The sequence below is a fragment of the Ambystoma mexicanum genome, chromosome 2p (assembly GCF_040938575.1).
Source record: "Ambystoma mexicanum isolate Mex_15411 chromosome 2p, UKY_AmexF1_1, whole genome shotgun sequence".
Lineage (NCBI taxonomy): Eukaryota > Metazoa > Chordata > Amphibia > Caudata > Ambystomatidae > Ambystoma > Ambystoma mexicanum.
Window position 1 is genome coordinate 901848027 of NC_090923.1, and position 23030 is coordinate 901871056.

The 23030-nt window shown below is 45.9% G+C and overlaps 1 protein-coding gene across 1 annotated transcript in view; it reads right to left on the reverse strand.

Annotated features, from left to right (window-relative positions):
- Positions 1-377: 377 nt before the first annotated feature.
- Positions 378-23030, reverse strand: part of LOC138566888 (trafficking protein particle complex subunit 6b-like) — a 279670-nt gene continuing 257017 nt past the window's right edge. Inside the window, exon 6 of the mRNA XM_069644613.1 lies at positions 378-1204. Within this exon, the coding sequence (XP_069500714.1) occupies positions 1173-1204 (32 nt within the window). The 3' untranslated portion in view covers positions 378-1172. The remainder of the gene's footprint in view (positions 1205-23030) is intronic.

The following is a 23030-nucleotide window of genomic DNA, read 5'->3' on the forward strand; positions in this document are numbered from 1 at the left end:
AGGAGTTATAATAATATTTAGTAATTGCACACTTTCTTGGTGTTGATAACAGGTCTTTGCCCAACTCGGTCATATTCATCTTGTCGAAATAGAAGGATGGAAGGGTGAGTGGATCCAGAGGCATTCAAAACTGATGTACATGTTACACACCGATGCATGCAGAGGATGAAGTAGTCCACTTACCTATCTTACGGTTACAGTGATGAAGATATACCTCAACCAACAACCAAAGGAGTATTGCCTACTCAAAAAGCTCTATGCATGAGTACAGCAACCAAGACAAACCACAATATTTGACAGTGCTGGGTCTTTGCCAGTGCAACAAGATAACCACTGCTCCATAGTTTTGACATTTTACAATCACTGAAACATGCACATTTTACAAGAATGCAAAAGAAAAGTTTATTTTACGAAATCAAATATATTAACATCAGTGTAAATGTTCTTTAGAATCATACATTGGGGAGGGACCATGAAAAGTGCACACGCGTACAAAGTGACAATAAGTCAGACAGTGCAATTACAGTACCATATCCATACATAAAGAATTGAAACATTACCCAAAAAAAGCCCTACTGTCCGTGTTTTTTGCCATAAGTACAACAACGAAGAACAGCTGTACTGTGGTTCCCTTAACCTGGCATCCACCAGCTCAACGCACGTTTGCAGACAGCCCTATATTTTCTGATTAAAATATCAGCACCTTTCAATCGTTTTTCACATTCAATCTTACTTTTTCATTTCACATTACAACAAATGTATTCTGAGGCTAGGAATCGCGCGCACACACACACACACACACACACACACACACACACTGGTGTATGGTTGGCTCCTATAACGAGGATTACCTACAGTACCAACGTAAAAACACAGAGGACTACTATTTTCTGAAGGTTTGCCTATTTGTGCAAAAGTTAACAGCACGTTTAAAGAATTTGCATAGATGAATAAACTTCCAGCAAGTTCATGGTTAAACCCATACAAACTTGGCATTAAACAAAAGACCATATAAAATCCCAGCAAACTATCAATGTATGAATTCTTTGGCTCCTTGAATATCTAGGAACAATTGGCAGCTAGGTCTCAGCAGCAGCCTTCGGATTTTTGGCAGCCAGGTGGTTAACGCATGATGGCAGCAGCATCGAGGACACCCACAGAGCTATGCCAGTTTAGGACCTGAGAATCATGACTTGAAATTTACCTGAAAGGGATAAAAAGAGGGGACTGTTAGTGTCAAATGAGCTACTGGGAAACAAATGCAATATTTTGAATAGGCTGATATCATAAAATTAGGAAACGGAAATGTGCAAAACAATCACATGGACAATTATTACTGGTCAAAGTTGTCAGAGTTTTTTTCTACAACCAATCCATGTGCCCGCATGCTGACGGGCAGAATGTTATGTAGCAAGACAGTAGAAAAGATCATATTGAAACTGAAGTATGTGGTCAGGGAAAGACCGAAATAAGAATTTCCATGGCATTTCCATGGCAGTGTGACATGGGGACCACTAATTAAATGCAGGGCAGAAGCTGGCTTTCTGAGCCCAGCCAAGAGAGAGGAGAGATTTCAGAATGACTCGACCTTTCTTACCAGGCTCCTGTCATTGAAGGACTGCCAACCGTTTAATACTGCCAAGACCAGTTAATGTAAAGATAAGCCAATAAAATGATTTTTGTCAATTTAAAATTGCCATGCTGACTGGATATAAGCAGTGCCCTTGATGCAGAGCCATCTGTTTAAGGAAACTAACTGGTGCGCACAACACCGGGGTGTACAAAAGTATATACAGCAGTCTCTGTGACAGCCAGTACGTTTTTTCTAAAGTGACTATTTAGAACCAGATTACAGCAAATGCAGTACAGAAAACAGGCAGACGAATTCTTTATTACAGTCGCTCTCTGATCTTTTCTTCTCTCATGTGCCCTACAAAGGTACTCAGTCATTAACCTCATTGGCTGGTAACGTTGAATTTCCATTCTCACCCGAGACTTGCAGTCCATCCACTGTAATCTAGGAGGGCTGCTTCCAGACTAAACCAATCCCTAATTTCAGGATCTCCGTGCATGAGCTTTAAAGAGTTTTCAGGGAGAAATCTTCTCCCCAAACGAGAGGAAGAATGAGGTTTAAAGCAGTCAAGTCGCCTAAAACATCTCTTTGTAGCATAAATCAATAAGCAACCCTTCTCTTGTGTCATTGCAATGCCTATGTATTGCAATCAGAGGTATACAACGCAATTCAGTCCAGGGGAGGGACAATTTCTTCAGGAAAGAAGCTACATGCACAGAAAAAGATGCTGACTATTGCTTTCAGGATCCGACGTTGAAGAGCAGAGGAGAGAGGATCAACAGATAAGGAACCTGGTGAAGCATGCAAGCAAGGAGTCAATTAGAGGAACAGATGTATCAATCCCCTCAACTTGAAAGCCTCCTATGACCGAAGGATGTACCACCAGGATGGCTTTAGGTTAGAAATACTAGCAGACACTTTGACCTGGTAATATAATTAGCCACTACACCACTGGCATTCATCCAAACGCACCCACAAAGGGAGAAGCCAGCAGTGTCAGGCCAGACCCAACATCACAATTTGCACATCGCAATTTGCAATAGGTTTGACAGCAGCAACCACAAACCAGATGCCGACCACTGCCAGGCTGGACATGGGTCATCATGATGATTATTACACAAAGCAAATCCACTCAAGTGGAAGAAGAGTGGAACTGTCCACCCAGAGAATAAAATAGAGCAAGTGTTGTGAAAAACATTGAAAGGCCAGTAGCATAGGACGTCAGCACTATTTGGTAACCCAGTACCAGGGACAGAAAGCTTAAGTATGTGGCTACAAAAATGAACCTGCAAAAGAAACTGTCAGTAGGTCTCCAGGGCATAGGCAGTTCCAATAGCTAGACTATCGCAAAGTAAAACTTCCATTTCTCAGTGGAGGAAGCACCGTGATGGGGCAGAAAAAACCCAATACTGCTGGTAGTGCAGAGATTGGAGGAGTAGGTGCGAAACCCCAGCCTTTCTCAAAGATCAGGAAGGAGATATAGAGATGGAAAGTAAAAGACAGCACCCTTACCATTAATAAACCAGTATGGCCAGTAACTGGAAACTGGATACTATGGCCTCTAAGGTCTGTCAGATTTCATGTAGCCATCAGATGCAGGATATAGCACAGCCAGACTGCAGATACACATTCTAAAGGTTCGATAACTATCATCCTTACCACAATCTACTAGGTTGTTCAAAGGAAAAGATGTGCAGAATCTTCAAAATTGCTGATGCCTTTTCAGTGCCTAAAGCAAGAGCATCCTTCGAAAATACATCGGCTCAACCATTGTACTCTATACTTTGCTATAAAAACGTCTTTAAATTCAGAAGTAGGGTCAATCACTGCCATTTCCAGGATATGAAAATGTGCCTCGACTACTGCAAATCAGAGAGCTGAACCATTACAGACCAGTACCCCAAGCACAGCAAGTCATGGTTCTGAGCAACCGTTAGCGGGATGGGGATTCTTAAGAATTTACTATATCCATTGATGGCGCACAACACAAATACTCAAATGTCAAATATGGGGAACTTACAGAACCTTTGGGCATTGAGAAAGGTGTTAGACAAGGGTGTATGACGGCCCTTTTTCTCTTGAATTTGCATTTCAAGATTCCCCAGATTGGTTCTAGAAGATTGTACGTTCTTTCATATACTGATGATACTATATTATTAATGGTGCATACTTCTGAAGCACTACAAAAGCTGGTGAATTGTTATGCGACTTACATGAACAGTCAAGGTTTGAAAGATCACTCACAAAACTCGAACGTCAAGCATGTAACAACTAAGCACCCAGTGAGGGTTTCTACGCAGGCATGTAGAACACAACTTCCTAAATGCAGAACCTATCTATCATGGCAAGCCCATACCAATAACATTAGGATGAAGATGTGACAGGATTCGGTTGGTATAATTAGTTTTGCAATAAATATAAATCACTGGCCACTAAAGTGCATACAGCCAGTTTACAAGGGAAAGGTGGCATTTTATGGTACCAGTGCATGGCAGGATGCATAACTATCGACACATTCCAAAATGTTGAGAACAAAATATTTTGGAAAATTGTAGGTGTTGCATCGTGATCTTATACTGTGCATGTGGAATTAAACAAACCCTTCCTGTCTGAAAACCTTTGGAATTATGAATCTGTCATGGACTGAGAAATGGGCCTATCTAATGAGATTGTTGAAAACTTTCAAACGCGGTGCAATTGGAGTTCTAACAATATCATATTTCAATTATGTTAATCAACAGTTTACATTATGCTTACAACAGGGGTGTAATAATTTTCTAGGCCTGCAATATAAAGCCAAACGTCATATTGAGCTCTGCCTGATGGTCCATCTTTCAGAGTTGAGAAGAGTTAACATAGAAAGTTTTGCATCCTATAGTTGTTTACCACATTAGGTATCATGGATGACCAATGACAGGACCAGAGTTATTTTGTCGAGACTATACGTTGGTAAATTATCACCAAGTGTAATGAAAGTGGACACATGATAGTTCCACAGATAACAGTTGCACTTGTGGGTTTGGAGCAGGAATCTTTGTTGCAGTAGATCTCTTTTGTCATTTACATAACACAGCAAGGAGAGACTTTCGAGGGCACCTATGACCAGGGGATAGTACCACCCAGTATGAGGGAAACCATAATAGCACTGATAACTAAATAAGGCAGACCAGCACATAGATGCGAGTCGTATAGACCATTGTCAATGGTTAGTTAAGACTGTAAAATCCTTACTGCCCTTTTTGGCTGATAGGCAGAACGAGTCATTGGGTTAATGATGCATCCGGATCAGACTGGGTACTTCCTGGGCAGAACTACTGCCTAGAACTTGAGGAGACTCCAATAGACAGAACTAGACACTGCAAGGATAGGTGTGCGGTCATCTCGCTGGATGCTATTAAGGCATTTGATTCGGTTAGATGGGAATGGCTGTACGCCATGCTCGAGAGTCTTGGTGTATGGTAAAATTGATTAACACAGCTCCGGCTTCTAGAGTGAAAACAGGGAAGCATATTTCAGAGAAATTGAATATATGCAGAGGCACGAAACAAGGGTGCTCACTGTCCCTGATGCTTTTCACCCTGGCACTAGAGCCCCTTGCAGCATTTCTAGGATCAGACTCTGGGGATGCAGGGCTGCTGGTGGATGGAACAAAACATAATGGGCCGCCTCATACGGTAGGCGGTAAGGGATTACCGGCACCGGTAAAGGCACCGGTGCCGGTAATCCCTTACCGCCCTACTACGAGGTCCCTTAGCGGGTCCCTCCCATAACGCCTGGTTTCAGAGCTAATAACGGTACCGCAAATTGCGGTACAGTTATTAGCTCCTTCCCCATTCCCATTGAGCCCCATGGGGAGCCCCATGGGGGCTCAATGGGAATGGGGAATGGTTCCCGGAATGGGGACTTACCGGTCCTGCCAAGGTCGGAATGACTTGGTAAGTCCCCATTCCGGGAACATGGACCCGGAATGCGGTTAAGGGGGTAGCCATGGCGCTAATAGCACCATGGCTACCGCCTACCGTGTAATGAGGCCCATTGTCTGATTGTATGCCGATGATATGCTTTGTATGTCCAAAACCTGGAGGACAATCTGGCATACATCTTTGAGGTCTTGAATAATTTTTCAAGACTATTCGGGGTCACAGTCAGCAGAGACAAATCCTGCATATTCCCAATGGCGGAAATGATGGGCCTCGACAAAGCATATCCCCTGAATCTGGGATTGAAGTGGGAGACCAAATCCTTTCGATACCTCAGTATCAATATTTGCCACAATTGCAAGATTTTGCAGGGGCAAAACACAGTCACAGCATGCAAAGGCATAGCACAATGGATCAGATTTTGGGAAAAAATGCGCTTTCAGTAATGGATAGATTTGCTCTCATCAAGATGGTGATTTTACCCAAGCTGCTGTACCACTTCATATATGTGTCCCTTTACATTCCTACGTCTTTCTTCACAAAGCTCAACGCTACGCTGGGTGGATTCATTTGCGGCCCCAGAAGGCGCAGAATCGTCATGTGCAGAGAGTATATGGAGGATGGGGTGAAGTTAACTCACATGAACTTATACTATCTGGTGGGTCAGCTGCAGCCGGTGGCTGGGTGGCTATTGGATGAAGGCACACGATATCAAGCTTCTCCATACAGGTTGAAAGAGGTGCTCTGGCTAGCTGGTTAAAGAATTCCAGACTCCTGATTATCGGCTGACCTTGGGTGGGAAAATCTGGTCGAGAACGAAAAGGATACTGAATTTGGGAGAACCATAGTCGCTGAATATCCCTTTCGCGGCCGTCGTTGCAGTAAAAATAAACAACCTCAGGCCATCAGGACCCAGTAGGAGGATGAAGGGGTAGCAGTGTGGGGGTATCAGTTTTTGTAGAGTGCGTTCCTAGAGGTAACGGAAGGGACAGGGTGAACAAGGGACAGTTCCTGACATGTACAAGGCGGCTACATACCGACAGGTCCAAGTGGCAGATTTTCCCGTAACATATGGAGGAAGATACTGTCTTGAGGTTGTTGTATGACATCTCAGAGGGACGCCACAGGGTCTCGAGATTGTATCAGAGGCTATTCGTGGGGGTGCAAACAGATGAACTTAAAGTGAAATTTAAATGGGACGCAGACATTGGTAGGGAGGTCACGGAGCACGAATGGGCAAATACGTCGTTATACACAAAGAGGGTTTCCACAAACGGCAGGTTCAAGCTCACCCAGTTATACATATTACACAGACCCTACATGACTCTGCATAGGATTTTCCAATTCCCAGGAGCGTTGGACATTGGGTGTCCACTTTTTAGGGGCAAGGAGCCGACATGATGCTCATGTCCTGGGAATGCAGGGTGATGAAGCAGTTCTGGCAAGGGGTTGCTGACAGTATTAAACAATGGAGATTCACCAAGTTTAACTGGGTGCCAGAGGCTTGACGGCTAGGTATGTTTCCACGATCAAAGGAGACATGGCCGGCGGCTAGGATGTTGGATTTGGCATGTGTTTTGGCAGAAAGGCGGACAGCCAAGGCATGGCAATCCCCCACAGGCCCCAGGTCGGAAAGCTGGTGGGGGGACTTGAGATGTTTGTCTCTGGCAGATTCAGTGGTACGGCTCAACGCAATGCAGAGGGGGATGAAGGAGGGGAGCAACAATGTGATGGCTTGGAAAGAACTTCTCACCCAGGATGATAAACCTCCTTGAAGTATAAAACCCTAGACGGACTGATGATCATTTTTATCCAAAAGGTGCAGGTATGGTAGATTGCAGCAGACAAGAGAGAAGAGAGATGCATTTCCACCATGCAACAAAACCCCCCTATTGGTATAATGCTCAAAATACATACACATGGAGTCCAAGACATTTGTTATGTAGGCAATCAGTTTATACGTTTGTTTGTAATATTGTTGCTATTTTGTAATGACTTTGAAACTGGTGGGATGTGCGGTAACTCCCACATAGTGATCGCATTGTATAATCTAATAACAAAAAAGAAACTCAGCAACGGGGTAGTGCAGACCAGCTTTATATTTTCTGATGTCATTACCAGATGTGTATTTTCTGAGGCCAGTAACTTAGTAACTAGCTGTCATTTGCATTCGGAAGAAGACCCTAGGAAGATTTTATTTTTTTAAAAGCTTATGTTTCCGGATTAATTTTAACGAGTGTACTATTTTTACACATTGGATTTCCCATTTGATATGATAGCACAGCAAATATGTGTGAAATTATATTACTCCCAAGGGTTTTTTTTTTTTTTTTTTTAATGTGGGCCACCATTTTATAAGTTTATTGTAAAGATTTTTGTTGAATGCTTTTATGAAAATATTTATTTTTACGAAAAAAGCTGGTGCCGACCACAGAAGTGTTAAGATACTAATGATGCCAGAAATCAAAGACAGCATTCAGCTGCACTACAAGATTTTAGGAATTCAGAAGGTTGCCTCAAGGCCTATCAAAGGTCTCAGTGGCTGATGGAACACACTGTTGGAGCCATGAATCGCCTGGAAATCCTGGTGAACCATCACATCAGTGTTTTGAACAACACTGGAGAAACACAGAGAATCTTGATACTTCTAAACTGAATAGCAGAGCAAATCTCAAATCCATCTGTGGGCAAATATCAGTTGTGCTGCACCAGCCAGATGCACATAAAAGCTATTGTTTCCAAACATATTCAAGTGGATCCAGCAAACGTGGAGGCCATCATGTTTTAGCCCTCTCCCAACTATCTTAAGGAAGAGGAGAATCCTAGTTGTTTTCAATAAAAACAGAAAGATGTGAAATGTTTCACTTTCAGCTGCAGACGAGTTGAACAAAGGTCACGTCTCAATGTGCTATCGGGGGACGATTGCTGCTTCAACCACAGTCTAAGTAAGAGGCTTATTGACAACAGTATTCCCAAGCATATGATGCCCTCATCGACAAATTATCAACGCAGTATAACATTTGCATATTTGAAAATACTTTTTACACCACATACGCATACCAGTTTAGAAGTACTAGGGTGTGTGCTGTACCTGGAAATACAAGTCTTCTTTAATGGATCCATCAGTGGTGGCTCGTTGCTATAGGAGGATGTGAGGATGTCTCTCCCTCGCTTGAATGGCAGGCAATGGTCCTAACTGACTGCTCTCCAAAGTCATACTGGGCACCTTCTCCTCTCCTACTTACACCTCCACCTGTTGCATCTCCCAGGGCTCCATTCTATGACCTTGGCTCTTTAACATCTACCTTATTCTGCTGGTACTCCTCATTTCCTCTCTCTCCCCAACTTCTAGTGCTATGCTGATGACAACTCTTCTTCAAACTTCCTACAGACGCCCTTGCACCCTCCTTCAACCCAGACGGCCTCTCAGCCATCCTGGTCTGGTATACCTCAAATCATCTTTGCCTCAATGCCAGCAAAACAGAGATCCTCCCTATTGGGGCCCCTGGCACCAGACTTCTTCCCTTCACTCTGGCCTTCTTCCGTGGGCTCTCGCATGCTCCCTCTTCAGAAGTCAGAAACCTCGGAGTCATCTTCTACTCCTCTCTCTCTCCTTCCTCCCTCATACTCAGGACACTGCGAAGAAGTCCCACTTTCAGCTTTTGCTTCTGCTTCTGAAAGGAATTCTACCTTTCCTCACCTTCCCCCACAGACTCAATGTTACCTGGGCTCTGGTTCTCTCTAGGCTTGACTATTGCAATAGCATGCTGCTTAATATAGCTTCGTCCATTATGCGACCCCTCAAGCCCAGGGACCGCATCTCTGCTGCCCTACAAAGTCTTCACTGGCTCCTGATTGCAGTACAGATTAAATTCAAATCCCTCTGCATCATCCACAAGGCTGTCTGGGGCCGGTCACCACTCTCTGCAACTCTTTCTGATCAAATACTCCCCTCTAGACCCATGTGTTCCTCTGGCACCAACTCCTTGCATGTGAAGTGGTTTGCTAAACAGAATAGACAGCAGGTGGTCGATCGCTTTCCTCAGCGGGTTCCCTTCTTTGGAACTGTCTCGCGCTCCCTCTTTGTCTTGAGCAGGACCTCCTTAAATTCTTCCTTCACTCCCTCTCTCCCCTGGTGCAAACACCTGTGTACGGCATACAGACGCCAGATTAAGATATATATAGATCTGTCAAATATTTTACAAATGACTGCACGGAATAACCATGAAACACTTGTGTATAGGCATGTTCTAAATGCCATATCATATCATAACCCCAAACCACACATGGATCGAGAGTCAACACTTTGTGCCCAAGTTGTTTTGGACCTTGTCCAAATCCATCCAATGGTTTGGGCTGTGCGCTTTGGAAACAATTGACCCTGTTTATCTATGGGAAAATGAATGGGGAGTCAGCTGCACTTATGGATATTTTTGTTTTGCTTACGCTCAACTATTTTTTAACAAATCTTTACAAAACTTTGCAGTCTGGTGAGGGGTGGGGGAGGGGGACACAGGTTTTTTATCACTTTTGAAATACTCAAATCAAAATTAACGATAGAATTTTGAGGAGTTCCTATGGGAGTCCGACCGCATATATATATATCTATCTTACTCTGGCGTCTGTACGCCAGACACAGCAGGTGCTTGCCTCGTTCCGCGGCCAGTCCGCATTTTCAATATGCAAAATTACAGTGAACATTTGTGCAGATTCGTCAAATGGCACCACATTTATAAGCCTTTCCAATATTTTGGGACCCTCCTCTCTAATTTTGTTCATTCATGACATAACAGCACCACACTTTCCAATACCATGCAGAATCAGGTCTAGAATAACATTCCCAAATTTCATACAGTTTCATTCAGTGGTGCCAAAGTTATAAGCCATCCAAAAATTGCTTTTCACCAACCGAGTAATGCAGAAATAGGCATAGATGTCCCCGAACATCTGAAGTGTTCGTGAACATCACAGGACGTCCTCCCCCCACCCGAACATCCGGACTGCTCGCGGACTTCAGGGGTGCACAACACCCGTTTTTTGTCTGTTTACGGCCATATCCCATCCCATCCCATCCACATCAACCCCTACATCCTCAGAGATTTTTGATGAGTTGGACAAGTGCAATGTTGTGTTTTTTAATAGGTTTTTACCGCGATGTTCGCTGACAACGGCAGATGTCCGCAAATCCAACATGGCAGGCATTTCCAAAAATCTGACGCATTTCACGCTTTTCACCATCCTGATTTCTGCGGACCTCAGGTCTCCCTCTGAACCAATCAGAGGCCTGTCCGTGGACCGAACAGGGTAGTGAGTCTGCGGACCGAACCCAGATATCACACATTTTTATTAACCTACTTTTGGGCCATTTTATTTTATTTTTTTTAAACTACTGGACGGGTTTACACCAAATCGCTGCTCCTGCCCCAGATTTGGTGAAAATCCGTCCCGCGGTTTGGGCTGTAGATATGAACCACATTTCTTTCCTCAATTTTTCCATTGCGTCTATGGATAACGAACAAAAATTGGGACGTCTCCTACAACTACCCGCCCCCCCCCCCCCTTTGACTGATTCAGAGGGGGACATATACTTTTTTTGATGGGTTTGGTAAGGATTCGTCCTGGGGGAGCAAAGTTATAAGCCGGCCAAAAACTGCTCTTCCTAGGAGTTGAGCAACTTAACCATAACTACAGGGCCCTGTAAAAAAAAAGAAAAAAAAATTATATATATATATATATATATATACACAAATAAGACATTGTATTTACTGATCTATACCCTCAAACTCCAACTATTGTGAATCAGATGATAGTCCGGCCATGAAAATGAAATCCATAATTGACTGATTTGCCGTCCAAAACCTCCCATGCACTCAAAAAATGTGTATATCCACAATTACAAAGGGGAGGCATCCATAACTTTGAAGATTGACTGTCGAATAACGAATGCCAAATTTAAAAGAAATACAGTATACTTAGTTTAGCGCCGATTACAAGAAACTTGAAAAGGAGAGGGTGGGGGTGGACATCTCTTGAATAAAACAATTCATTGGCTATGTCACATCAAAGGATGCAGTTCAATTATTCAAAGCGATAGCGTTTATATTTATCGTCACAGGGATGCCAACAACTTGGGTTTCTACTGTGTAAAAATAGTTGTGGCAATTGAATTTAGAACCCTACTGCCATCTGGCTCGAGTACACAAATATAATCCATACAGCCAGGCCATAATACCACCATTGGCCAGAATACCAACACCTTTGCGTCAAACAAAGATGTGCTTATACATTCCACCTGCGATTCTCATCAAAATGATCATTACATTGACCTCAGTGTCTTGTGTTAACACTACATCTGAAGGGGGAATTTGCACAACAGATGAAGCCATGACATCCTCTAGATCGAGTACTAGGGACTGACGCACCAAACCCACTTCAACTATTTTGCCATTCCATCCTAGCACAACAATTTGGAGCACAGCCAGTACTGTAGTACATCTGTTTCGTCTTGGAACGTTGCAGGCTTCAAAAAATCTAAAAGATACTAATTGAGTAAAATGTACAAGGGAAATAGACATATTCTGTTTCTAAAAAATGTGTGCTGTTGATCCGCTCCATATAGAAGGGTATGCTAACTTTTCTGTCGCAGCTATTAAATGACAACACAATCCCCCAAGTGGGGAACTGAGAACTTGGTTAAGTGGGGTTTTGTCAAACTGTGTGCTCCACTGGAGTCCGATTCTAGTGATATTCAAACCCTTCTTTTGATGATTCTCCCTAAGCTCTTGCAGCCTGAGTGGACTGGCAACAATGAAGCTCCTTGAAAAATATTGGGGATATCGGAAGGGAAAATAAAAAAAGTGATTGTGTCGTAGTGGCGCGATTTTAATTTAAAAACTGGGGCCCTTGGGTTAATAACTGAGCTTATAAAGAGCATCGTTGGGATATACCATCATAAGACGTTATTAAAACAAAGAAGAAACACACATTTACCCAACCAATAGTAGAAACTTTGATAAAGCTAGGACTCGGGCTTGCAATTGTAGGGCTAGAGGTGATGGACAAGCAAAAGCAACCTTTAGACAAGGTTACTCTTATTCATCAATTGATTGCATCCTAGTGAATTTAGAGGTGGGGCAGAGAGTAGAAAAGACTTCATGTCATATCAAGACATGAGCACGATCATAATCCTCTGAAATTAAACTTGGACCTTGTAGTCCCCTGCCTTGTAAACGATCTTAGTATGCAGGCATTGTTAAACCTGGTATGCCCAAGGTTCTAGAAAGATAATTAGATTTGATTGCATTGATTATCCCCAAGTCATCAGTGACTTGTGCACACAAATTCTCCCTATTTTTCAAGCCTCTTTTGTTGACAGGCGTTTGACTAATCATGCAGGGTCTGGCATTCATCTGATCAGATCCTGGAAATGTTATGTCCATATGACACAAAAACAAAGTAAAAAGGAATAAACTGTCTCAAAAGGAAACCTGGTATGATAGACAATGTAGGGAAGCCAAAACCGAATTATAGAGTTTGATTTAAAAAAATCCCTGTTCCTCCAGGGACTGACAGAATAAGGGAGGCTCAACAGAATGATAAGATTATAAAGTCAAATAAAAGAAAAGAAAACCTCTCCAGGGGAATGTGGGGCTGGGGATAGATGCTGCCAAGATGGGGGAACACTAGGTAATTTTGAAAATAATATTGACCGGTACGGATGCCTATGTTCACAGTTTTGACTTTTGTATTCTAGAAAATGAATGGTACGATCATTTTAGAGATCTATATATAGAACTGAGACCATCAAATGATGAACCACCAGTTTGGGAGCATAAACAAACGTGACATTGAGCCCCATAGTAAGATAACAATTAAGCAATATGCCCCTTGCGGCGGAGGCATTACCGAGTCAGGTAATGGCCCGGGGCCCATAGTTAGGGCATTACCTGACTCGGTATTGCCTCTGCCGCAAGGGGCATATTCCTATTAGTAACCCAGCCCACAGGATCTGCATGGCCGAGGCACTAAAAGCACTTTTTTCTGTCACGAAACGCTGCAGCTTTTCGGGACAAAAAAAAAAAACGAACGACCAAGAAAATGCCCACCAGGAAAGGGAAACGGAGTCTGTTTTCCCTATCCATGGCGGCCATCAGGAGCGGACGCGCTGGGAACAGGAATGTTCCCAGCGCGTCCGCTCCCGAAAGACGACAGAGGAGAAGGTAAGTGGTCTTGGGACATGGGGGAGAGGAGGGAAAAGAAAAAAAAAACAAAAAACAAAAAAAAGACGCACCAGAATCCCCAGCGTGGGCCGATGGTAGCCTCCAGCTGTGTGGAGGCACAGAGAGGGGATGGCCCGATTCGAGCCTCCACACGGCTGGAGGCTGCCAAGCCGCCGCCGTGGACAAAGGAGACAGAAGGTAAGTGGGGTGGGAAGGGGAAGGAGGTGGGTGCGAAGGGGAGGGAGGGAGGGAGGTGTTAGGAAAGGGAGAAAAAAAAATGACAACCCTTACCTGAATCCCCAGCAGGGGGCCAAGGCACCTTCTCAGCTGTGGGGAGGCTCGGTGCGGGGATGGCCCCGCTTTGAGCCTCCTCATTGGCTGAGGTGCTGCCACGCCCCCTGCTGTGGACAAGGCGGCTGGAAGGATTCTCGGCCGGGTAACGACCCGGCGAGAGCCAATCAGAATGCATGTTGCATTCTGCTGGACTCTCGCCGGGTACTAATTGTAATTAAGTCACACAAAATCAGATAAGGCATCAGGTCCTGACAGAATCCCCAATGAAGTACTAAACGACAAATCAGAGGATTGGGCATCTTATTTAACCGTCGCCTTCAATGCAATGTGTGTCATGGGGAATGTTTCTTCATCTTGGAAAATGGAAGTAATTGGCCCAATTTATGAAAAAGAGTGTGATAAGCCAGAGAATTATCAACCCATTTCCCTTTTAGATACCATAGAGTAACGTTTTGGCAAAGTCCTACTGATACGCTTTAACAGTGGTAAGTAGATAATAAAACCATATCACTTAGAAACTGGCTTTCAAAGGGGTGTCAGTACTGTTGAACAAGGTCAACAGTACTCAACTCAACAGCACCTCTTAAAATAGAAGTTTTAGTTACTTACCTGTAACTGCATTTCTCCAGCATTGGTATCTTTCATAGATTCACATGCTTTAATATTCCCTGTAGTCAGACTGGGAATCCTCAGTGATTTAAATAATTATTAAAAAATTAAATATATATACATTGTTTCCATAGAAATACAATGTAGATTGCCCCTTATGGCCTATGAGCAATTCACTTGTGTAGTCCCTCCACCTCACTTTGGTCCTTATGTCCCTAACCAATGAGGTGGCAGGGTTTTAGCTCTGGCCCCGACAGCCATCTTCAGATTTTGAGCCGTAGAAGACTACAGGAAGGATGGCTGCGGGAAGAGGGAGCAGCCTCTCAGGGGAGGCAGGCGGGCGCATGTGAATCTATGAAAGATACCAATGCTGGAGAAATACAGTTACAGGTAAGTAACTAAAACTTCTCCAGCATTGGATCTTTCATAGATTCAGATGCTTGAATAGAATACCAAGCAGTTAGGTAATGCCCATAACATATGTACATTCTGCAGATCCTTCTACACGCCTTACTATACAACAAGCAAAAGGTTACATTACCAGGGAAGGCGGGAAGAGAAGGCTGCTCCTACCTTACGCAAAGAGATGGCGCAGAACCGCTTGTCCTACTGCTGACTCTTTGCTGGTATCTTCTGCTAGGCAGTAATGTTTGGCGATCGTATGCAGACTGCTCCAGGTTGCAGCTCTGCAGATGTCTTTCAATGGTACTCCAGCGTGAAAAGAAACCGAAGCTGCCCTTCGTCTGGTGGAGTGAGCTGAAGGTGTTCTAGTAAGTGGATCGTCTTTTGACTGATGGCAGTGGCTGATACATTGGGAAACCCAACGCGGCAAACTTTGCTTTGAAATGTGCTGTCCTTTAGTCCGGCCAGCAAATACGATGAAGTCTAGTCGAGGAGCGGAATTCTTTAGTTCTCTGGATGTATAACTTTAGGACCATTGCAACATCGAGTAAGTGTAAGGACCTCTCTGCATCAGAAGAGTGATTCATGAAAAAGTTAGGAAGAACGATGCGTTCGGTGAGCATCATTTCTGACAGTACCTTAGGTAAACATTTCGGGTGCGTCCTTAATATGACACAGTCTCCAAGAAACAAGGTGAGAGGCGGCTCTGAAGACAGGGCTTGCAACTCGCTAATCCACCTAGCTGACGTGATACCTACTAAGAAAGCTGCTTTCCGGGATAAAAAATGTAAAAGTCACACCTGTGAATTGGTGTTTATGGTGGCTCCATGAGCGCTGCTAGAACCTTGTTCAGGCTCCATGTAGGAACTGGTGTAGAAGTTGGCGGGAAAGCACAGATCAATCGTTTTAAGAATATTTTGATAGCCGGTTTGGTGAGTAAAGATTGTTGACCTGGGCTAGTCGTGTATGCCGATATGCACCTTGATGGATATGATGATATGATATGATATGGCATTTGTAACGTGCCTATACACAAGTGTTTCAAGGCGCGACGAGGCAGGGAGGGGGGAACAACAAGGGGAAGACAGACAACGATCCTACTAGGCCAGGTGTCATTCAGACCGCGCAAGTGCAGGGGTAGGGGGAAGGGAAAAAGTGCAAGGGGGGGGGGGGGAGGTGCAGTACAAATAAGTAGAATAGAAATAAAATAATAAATAAATAGGGCCAGCTGGTGGCAAGTGCAAGGTAAGTGCAGACAAGTGCTGGGGGGGGGTCTGTAGTGATACAGAGACAGTCCCGCAGTGCAGGGGTTGCCAGGGAGGCAGTGCAAGTGAAGAGTGACTGGGCCCAGGACCGAGGTTGGTGAGAGTGGCCCAGTTGCAGAATCAGTGCAGTTTTGGTGAAGAATTTAGCAGGGGAGAGGAAGAGAGAAAGCAGAAGTGAAGAGGAAGGTTTTGAGGTGCTTCCGGAACCGGAGATGGTTCTCCTCAAGTTTCAGGGAGGCAGGAAGGCTGTTCCAGAGGGAGGCCCCTGCCGCGGAGAGAGATCTACCCCCAGCTCGTTGCTTCGAGAAGCGGCTGACCCTGAGGGAGTTTGGAGACGGATGAGCGTAGGGCTCGGGAAGGAAGATATTTAGGAAGAGAGAGTTGAAGGTATTTAGGCCCCAGGCCCCAGAAGGCCTTGTGGATAATGCAGAGGGTTTTGAACTTAATCCTCGCAGCCACTGGGAGCCAGTGTAGACATTTCAGTCCTGGAGAGATACGGGCCCTGGGCTTGAGGCCAAGGACAAGTCTCGCAATTCTGTTGTGGATGAGTTGCAGAGGGCGGAGAGTGGAGGCAGGCAGATTAAGATAGAGGCTGTTACAGTAGTCCAGCTTCGAGAGAACCAGGGCTCGGGAGACAGTGAGCTTCTGGGGGAAGGAGAGGAAGGGAAGAATACCTCTGAGGAGGTGCAGCTGGTAATGTGACTTCTTAGAGACGTCAGATATATGAGGAGAGAAGGAGAGTGTGGAGTCGAAGATGACCCAGAGGTTTTTTGCCTTGCAGGTAGGAGCAGGAAGAGGGCCAAGAGAGGCCGGCCAGTGAGCTGCAGGGAAGGAGGGAGTGGGTGTGCCGATGTAGGATCTCAGTCTTACTAGCATTAAGGCAGAGGTCATTGGCAGCACACCATTCCTGGATAGCAGACAGACAGTCAGAGATGAGGGAGGGAGAGGAGGAGGCCGAGGGTAGCCTGAAAATGAGCTGGGTATCGTCCGCATAGCACTGAAAGTTGGGGCAGAGGGCGGCGATGCGGTGGGCAAGGAGTGCCAGATACTGGTTGAACAGCCAGGGAGAGAGATTAGATCCCTGGGGAACGCAACAGGTGGAGAAAAAGATGTCAGAGAGGAAGGACCCAAGTTGGACCTGGGAGGGTCGATTGGAAAGGAAAGAGGTCAGCCACGCCAGAGCCTGACCAGTGATACCCAGGTTATCACGGAGATGGTTGAGCAGGATGGCATGGTTGACAGTGTCAAAGGCAGAAGAGAGATCGAGCAGAATGAGAACACACAGAGTGTTGGAGTCGAGGTTCAAGAGCAGGTCCTCACGGATGTTCAGGAGAGCAGTTTCCGTGCTTCTGGCCGCTCTGAAGCCAGATTGATGGTCATGGAGACTATCAACAGCTTCAGCATGGAGGTTAAGCTGGGAGATGGCCAGTTTCTCCAGGAGCTTGCCCAGGAAGGGAGTGATGGAGATTGGGCGATAGTTAGCTGGACAGGAGGGGTCGGCAGAGGGTTTCTTAAGGAGAGGGTGCCCAAGGGAGTGCTTGAGGGGGGATGGGAAGATTCCAGAGGCGAAGGAGTATGAAAGCGAAAGCCCTACTTTCGCTAGGTGCAACAGGTACAGTAGTATTTGTTCGAGGGAAACGGAGAGCGGGTTCACTGAAGATGTTTCACACCACTTGGTAAAACGGGTCCATTTCCGGATGTAGGTTGTTCGTGTAGAAGGGGCCCTAGAGGCTTTGAATACGTCCCAGCATTCTGCAGGAAGATTCAGATTGATTAATTTCCGCTGGTCAGGAACCATGCATGCAGTGACAGGCTTGCTGGGTCATGGTGGAGCATCTTCCGACCTTGTTGAATTAAGAGGCTCTGATGAACTTTGAGGCGAATCAGAGGGCATAGAGACAGGTGATGCAGAGTTGGATGCCAAACTGCATAGCACTCTCGCTATGAGTGGGATAGGAGGGAAGGCATAAAGGAATTTGCCCATCCAGTCCACTGAGAAGGCGTCCCCCATCGAGTGGTGTTCCGGATACCTGGAGGCGTACCTGTGGCATTTTTTGTTGGCCTTGGTGGCAAAAAGGTCGATCTGTGGACATCCCCACATTTGGAAAATCGTCTGGGTTTCTGCTTCGTCCAGCTCCCATTCGTGGGATGCCGAGTAATCTCTGCTTAACTTGCCTGGACAATGTCCAAACCCAGTTGGCGTTACGCCTTGATGTGGACCTAGTGATGCAAAGCCCAGGTCCATAGCTTTTGAGCCTCTTGCAATAGCAATTCCGACCTTGTTCCGTCTTGTTTTTTGTGTAGTGCATCGAGGTTGTGTTTTCTGTTTGAATGGTCACTGCTTGCCCTGCCAGTACCGGCAGGAAGGCTTTCAGCACCCATCGAATTGCCCTGAGCTCTAACACATTTATGTGCAGCTGACATTCTTGGATGGACCAAGTGCCTTTGGTTTGTAGATCTGCTAAGTGCACTCCCCAGCCTGATAGCGAGGCATCTGTTCTGAGGAGAAAGGTTGATGTTGGAGCCTGGAAAGGCATTCCCCGTAGCAGATTCTGAGGTAAGCTCCACCATCGGAGGGCTTTGTGAAAGGCCGCTGGTAGTTGTATGGTATCTTCCCATGAGCCGATTGCCTGCTTCCATTGGTGATCCAGGGTCTCTTGGATTGGCCTCATGTGGTGCCTGCAATTTGGTATGAGGAATATGCATGAGGACATCATGCCCAGAAGAGATTTGAGGGTCGCCCCGTTGCTTTGAAACCATGAAGACCGATGAATTAGTGCAGATATTCTGTCCGCTGACTGTCTTACTCTGTGTATACTGGTGTTGATTTCTGCCCCAGAAACAGCACTGTCTTGTTGAGAACGGGGCAGGAATTCTCTTCGTTTATCGAAAACCCTAACTCTTTCAAGAGTTTATTGTTCTCTCCACTGCGGCGCACACCAGTCTGAGTGTCCTTTATGAGCCAATCGTCTAAATAAGGGAAGACCTCCGTTTCCAACCTTCTGAGGTATGCTGCCACCGGTGCCAGGCACTTGGTAAACACACTTGGTGCTGATTTTAGGCCGAACTGGAGGACACAGAACTGAAAATGCGACTCCCCTACGGTGAACCTGAGAAATATGCGTCCTCCAAGTCGAGGGTGGCCAGGAAGTCGTGTTGGTTGAGCCACAGGAGAATGTTCTGAAGAGACGTCACCTTGAATTTGATGCGCTTGATGAACTTGTTGAGAGCTCTCAAATCCAGAATCGGTCTCCACTGACCATTCTTTTTCTTCACCAGAAAGAACTGGGAGTAGAAGCCTCTTCCCCTTTGTCGGTATGGTACCAGCTCTACAGCTGCTTTTAGGAGTAGCTTGTGAACCTCCAGCATGACCTGCTTCTGATGATGCACTTTGCGTGGAACGGGGGCAAGGAAAAGAGGTAGGTCCAGGAATTCGATGGTGTGACCTTCACAGACCACCTGTAGCACCCATTTGTCTGATGTTATTTTTAGCCAACGTTGATAGAAACGGCTTTCTCTCCCGCCCACCGGGGTGCGTCGCGAGAGAGGAGGAAGAAGATAGTCAGTTTTGCTTCATCTGGGCCTTGCCGTGGTTGGAGCCATGCTTGCCCCTATGGGTGTACCTGTTTGATGACTGATGGTATCTGTCTTGGTGTTAGTCTGCATTTTTTGATTGTAGGAGAGGCGGCTGAAACCCCTATATTTTGAGGATGCTCCTCGAAAGGATCTACGATCATTGTCTTTGTCCTTTAGGGAACTGATGGCTCGTGCCGTATCGGTATCCGCTTTTATGCCCTTGAGATGGTCATTTTACCAAAGAGGTCTTGCCCATCGAAGGGTATATCTAAGATCTGAGCCCGAACCTCTGGTCTAAAGTTCGTAGCCTTCATCCAGACTTACCTTCTCAAGACTGTACCATGGGCCATTTGTCTGAAACCCGATTAGGTCAACAGCCGTGTCGATTATATGGTCGGAGGTGCCCTCGCCGTCCGATATGATTGCTTTGGCCTCTTCTTGCAGGTCTGCAGGCAAATGCTTGGTCAGTTTGGACATACGGAGCCACAGCTCACGGTTCAGCCATGCAGTCATTGCCAGGACGTTCCCAGCCCTGATGGTGAGAGAGGCCGAAGATTATACCTTCCGGCCCATGGCCTACAATTTACGTCCCTCTTTGTCCGGTGGAGCTGAAAGAGGTGAGAATGGATTAGCCAACCTTTTCCTGGCTGCAACCGTTATCTAGGAATCCAGTTTGGTATGCCCCTTAGGCATAATGGTGCCATGTCCGGTGCCCTATACATCTTCTCCAGCCTTGAAACGAGGGCCGTTGTGTGGACAATGGTGTAGCCAAAAATGTTGCTCCAGTGTCCCATATAGTATCCAAAAGAGGGATAGTAGGGACTTTCTTCTGCGTTTGTCTCCATGTTCATAGAGCACCCATTTTTTCTCTTCTGATGCAACTTGAAATTAAAGCGGTCCGCTGCTTTATCAATTATGGCATGAAAAGGCACTAGATCATCTGGTGGTGAAGCATCTCCTGGGGAGTCCTCCTTACCAGGCTTCTCTACAATGTAATCATCCCACTCGCTCTGCACGTCTGACTCCTGAGTAGAACAAGTTACTTTCTTACCTGGTAACGTTCTTTCGATGGGATTTTCCTCCGACGTATTCCACATCTATGACGGGTAATCCCCACAGCTGTGCTGCTTTGGAAACATTTTCGGCGTCTGCGTCAATGACGTTGATACGCTGTCCTCGAGGGCCTCCGTTGAGCCGATGTCACCGGATGTTTTAAGTAGGACGCACGACGCCCGTAGCCTCAGTTTAGTTTTTTCCCCCAGAACGTGTGGCACCAATCTTCTGCCAGTATGACTACAGAAAGCATTGCGGAAACGTAAGCTGCAATCACATAAGAAATTCTATAGAGGGGCAGGTCGGGAGGGTGCAATGTGGAATACGTCGGAGGAACATCCCATCGAAAGAACGTTACCAGGTAAGAAAGTAACTTGTTCTTCGAAGGGATTGTGTCCTCCGACGTATTCCACATCTATGACAGACTCCCAAAGCAGTATCAACGTATGGAGGTGGGAAAAGAATTTAGAATTTTATAATGCCCAATTAAATTGCAGAATAAAGGACTGCCTTGCCAAAGGCCAAATCTTGCCCATGGGTAGACTCCAGGGAGTAGTGTTTTACAAAAGTATGGACAGAGGCCCATGTGGCTGCTTCACAAATGTTACGAATGGGAACACCCCTCTGCAGAGCAGTAGAGGCAGCCACACCCCTAGTAGAATGGGCCTGCAAGCCTACCGGAGGGTCCTTACGCGCCAAACGGTAACATTCAGAGATTGCCAAAATAATCCATCTAGACAAAGTCTGCTTAGTAACAGCTTGTCCCAAACGCCTTCCAGCGTATCCTACAAAGAGCTGATCGTCTACTCTGACCCGGAACATGTGTGAGATGTAGAACCTTAAAGCTCTCCTACGGTCCAACCTATGGAGCCTCTCCTCTTCCTTACCAGGATACGGAGGAGGATAGAACGCCGGAAGAATGACCTTCTGGCTCAAACGAAATTACGACACAACCTTCGGAAGAAAAGAAGGACGAACCCTAAGGACAACCGTGTCCTTATGGAACACCGTGAAAGGTGGCTTAGCGAATAGTGCCTGCAACTCACTCACTCAGAGCAGAAGTAACCACAACTAAAAATACAGTTTTAAAGGTCAACAGTCTCAAGGGACAAGAAGGAACAAGTTACTTACCTGTAACTGTTGTTCTCCAGCATGGGTCTGGCATGGATTCACATGCTCATCAATATTCCCCGTCGTCAAGCTGGGAATCCTCGATAAAGAAAAAATCAGTATCAGTTTGTTTCTGATCTGTCTTTCTTAGTAGTAACCAATCACTGGACACTGGGTCATACTGCCCCCAGCCAATGACTGCCCTCTCCCTAAGCCCCGCCCACGGCAGCCATCCTCAGATTTGGTAGCACGTATGACCAAGTGAAGAGCCGCAGAGGGGACGGAGGGAGGGTTCGCATGTGAATCCATGCCAGACCAATGTTGGAGAACAACAGTTACAGGTAAGTAACTTGTTCCTTCTCCAGCATGGGGTCTGGCATGGATTCACATGCTCATGAATATAAGAATACACAGCAGTACACACATGCACAACCATGGGAGGTGGCAAGGCTCAACATTAAGCATTACATAAAACTCAACATTAAGCATCTCTTACCTCCTCACCAGGCTCACCTTAAGCAAACAGGTTGCGCAGCACTGCCTGGACGACTCTGGACTCCTCCCTGGAATCCCGGTCGATGCAGTAGAATCTCGTGAAGATGTGCATCGACCTCCACGTAGCAGCCTTGCAGATGTCCAGCAGGGGCACACCAGACAAGAACGCCGTGGTAGCAACGATCGCTCTGGTCGAATGGGCTCTCGGACGGCCGGGCAAAGGTCGGTTTGCCAACCGATGACAGTGCATGATGCAGCCGGAGAGCCATCTGGAAATGGAAGCCTTCGAAATAGCCATCCCTTGGTTCACAGGTCCAAAGTTCACAAACAGCTGTGATGTCTTCCGAAAACTCTTCGTTTGGTCCATGTAGAACTTCAGCGCTCTAGCTACATCCAGCGAGTGCAAAGTCCTCTCGGCCGGCAACGAAGGCGACGGGAAAAAGACTGGTAACACCAAGGGCTTGTTGAAATGGAAGTCCGACGGCACCTTGGCCATGAAGGAGGGTGCGTCCTC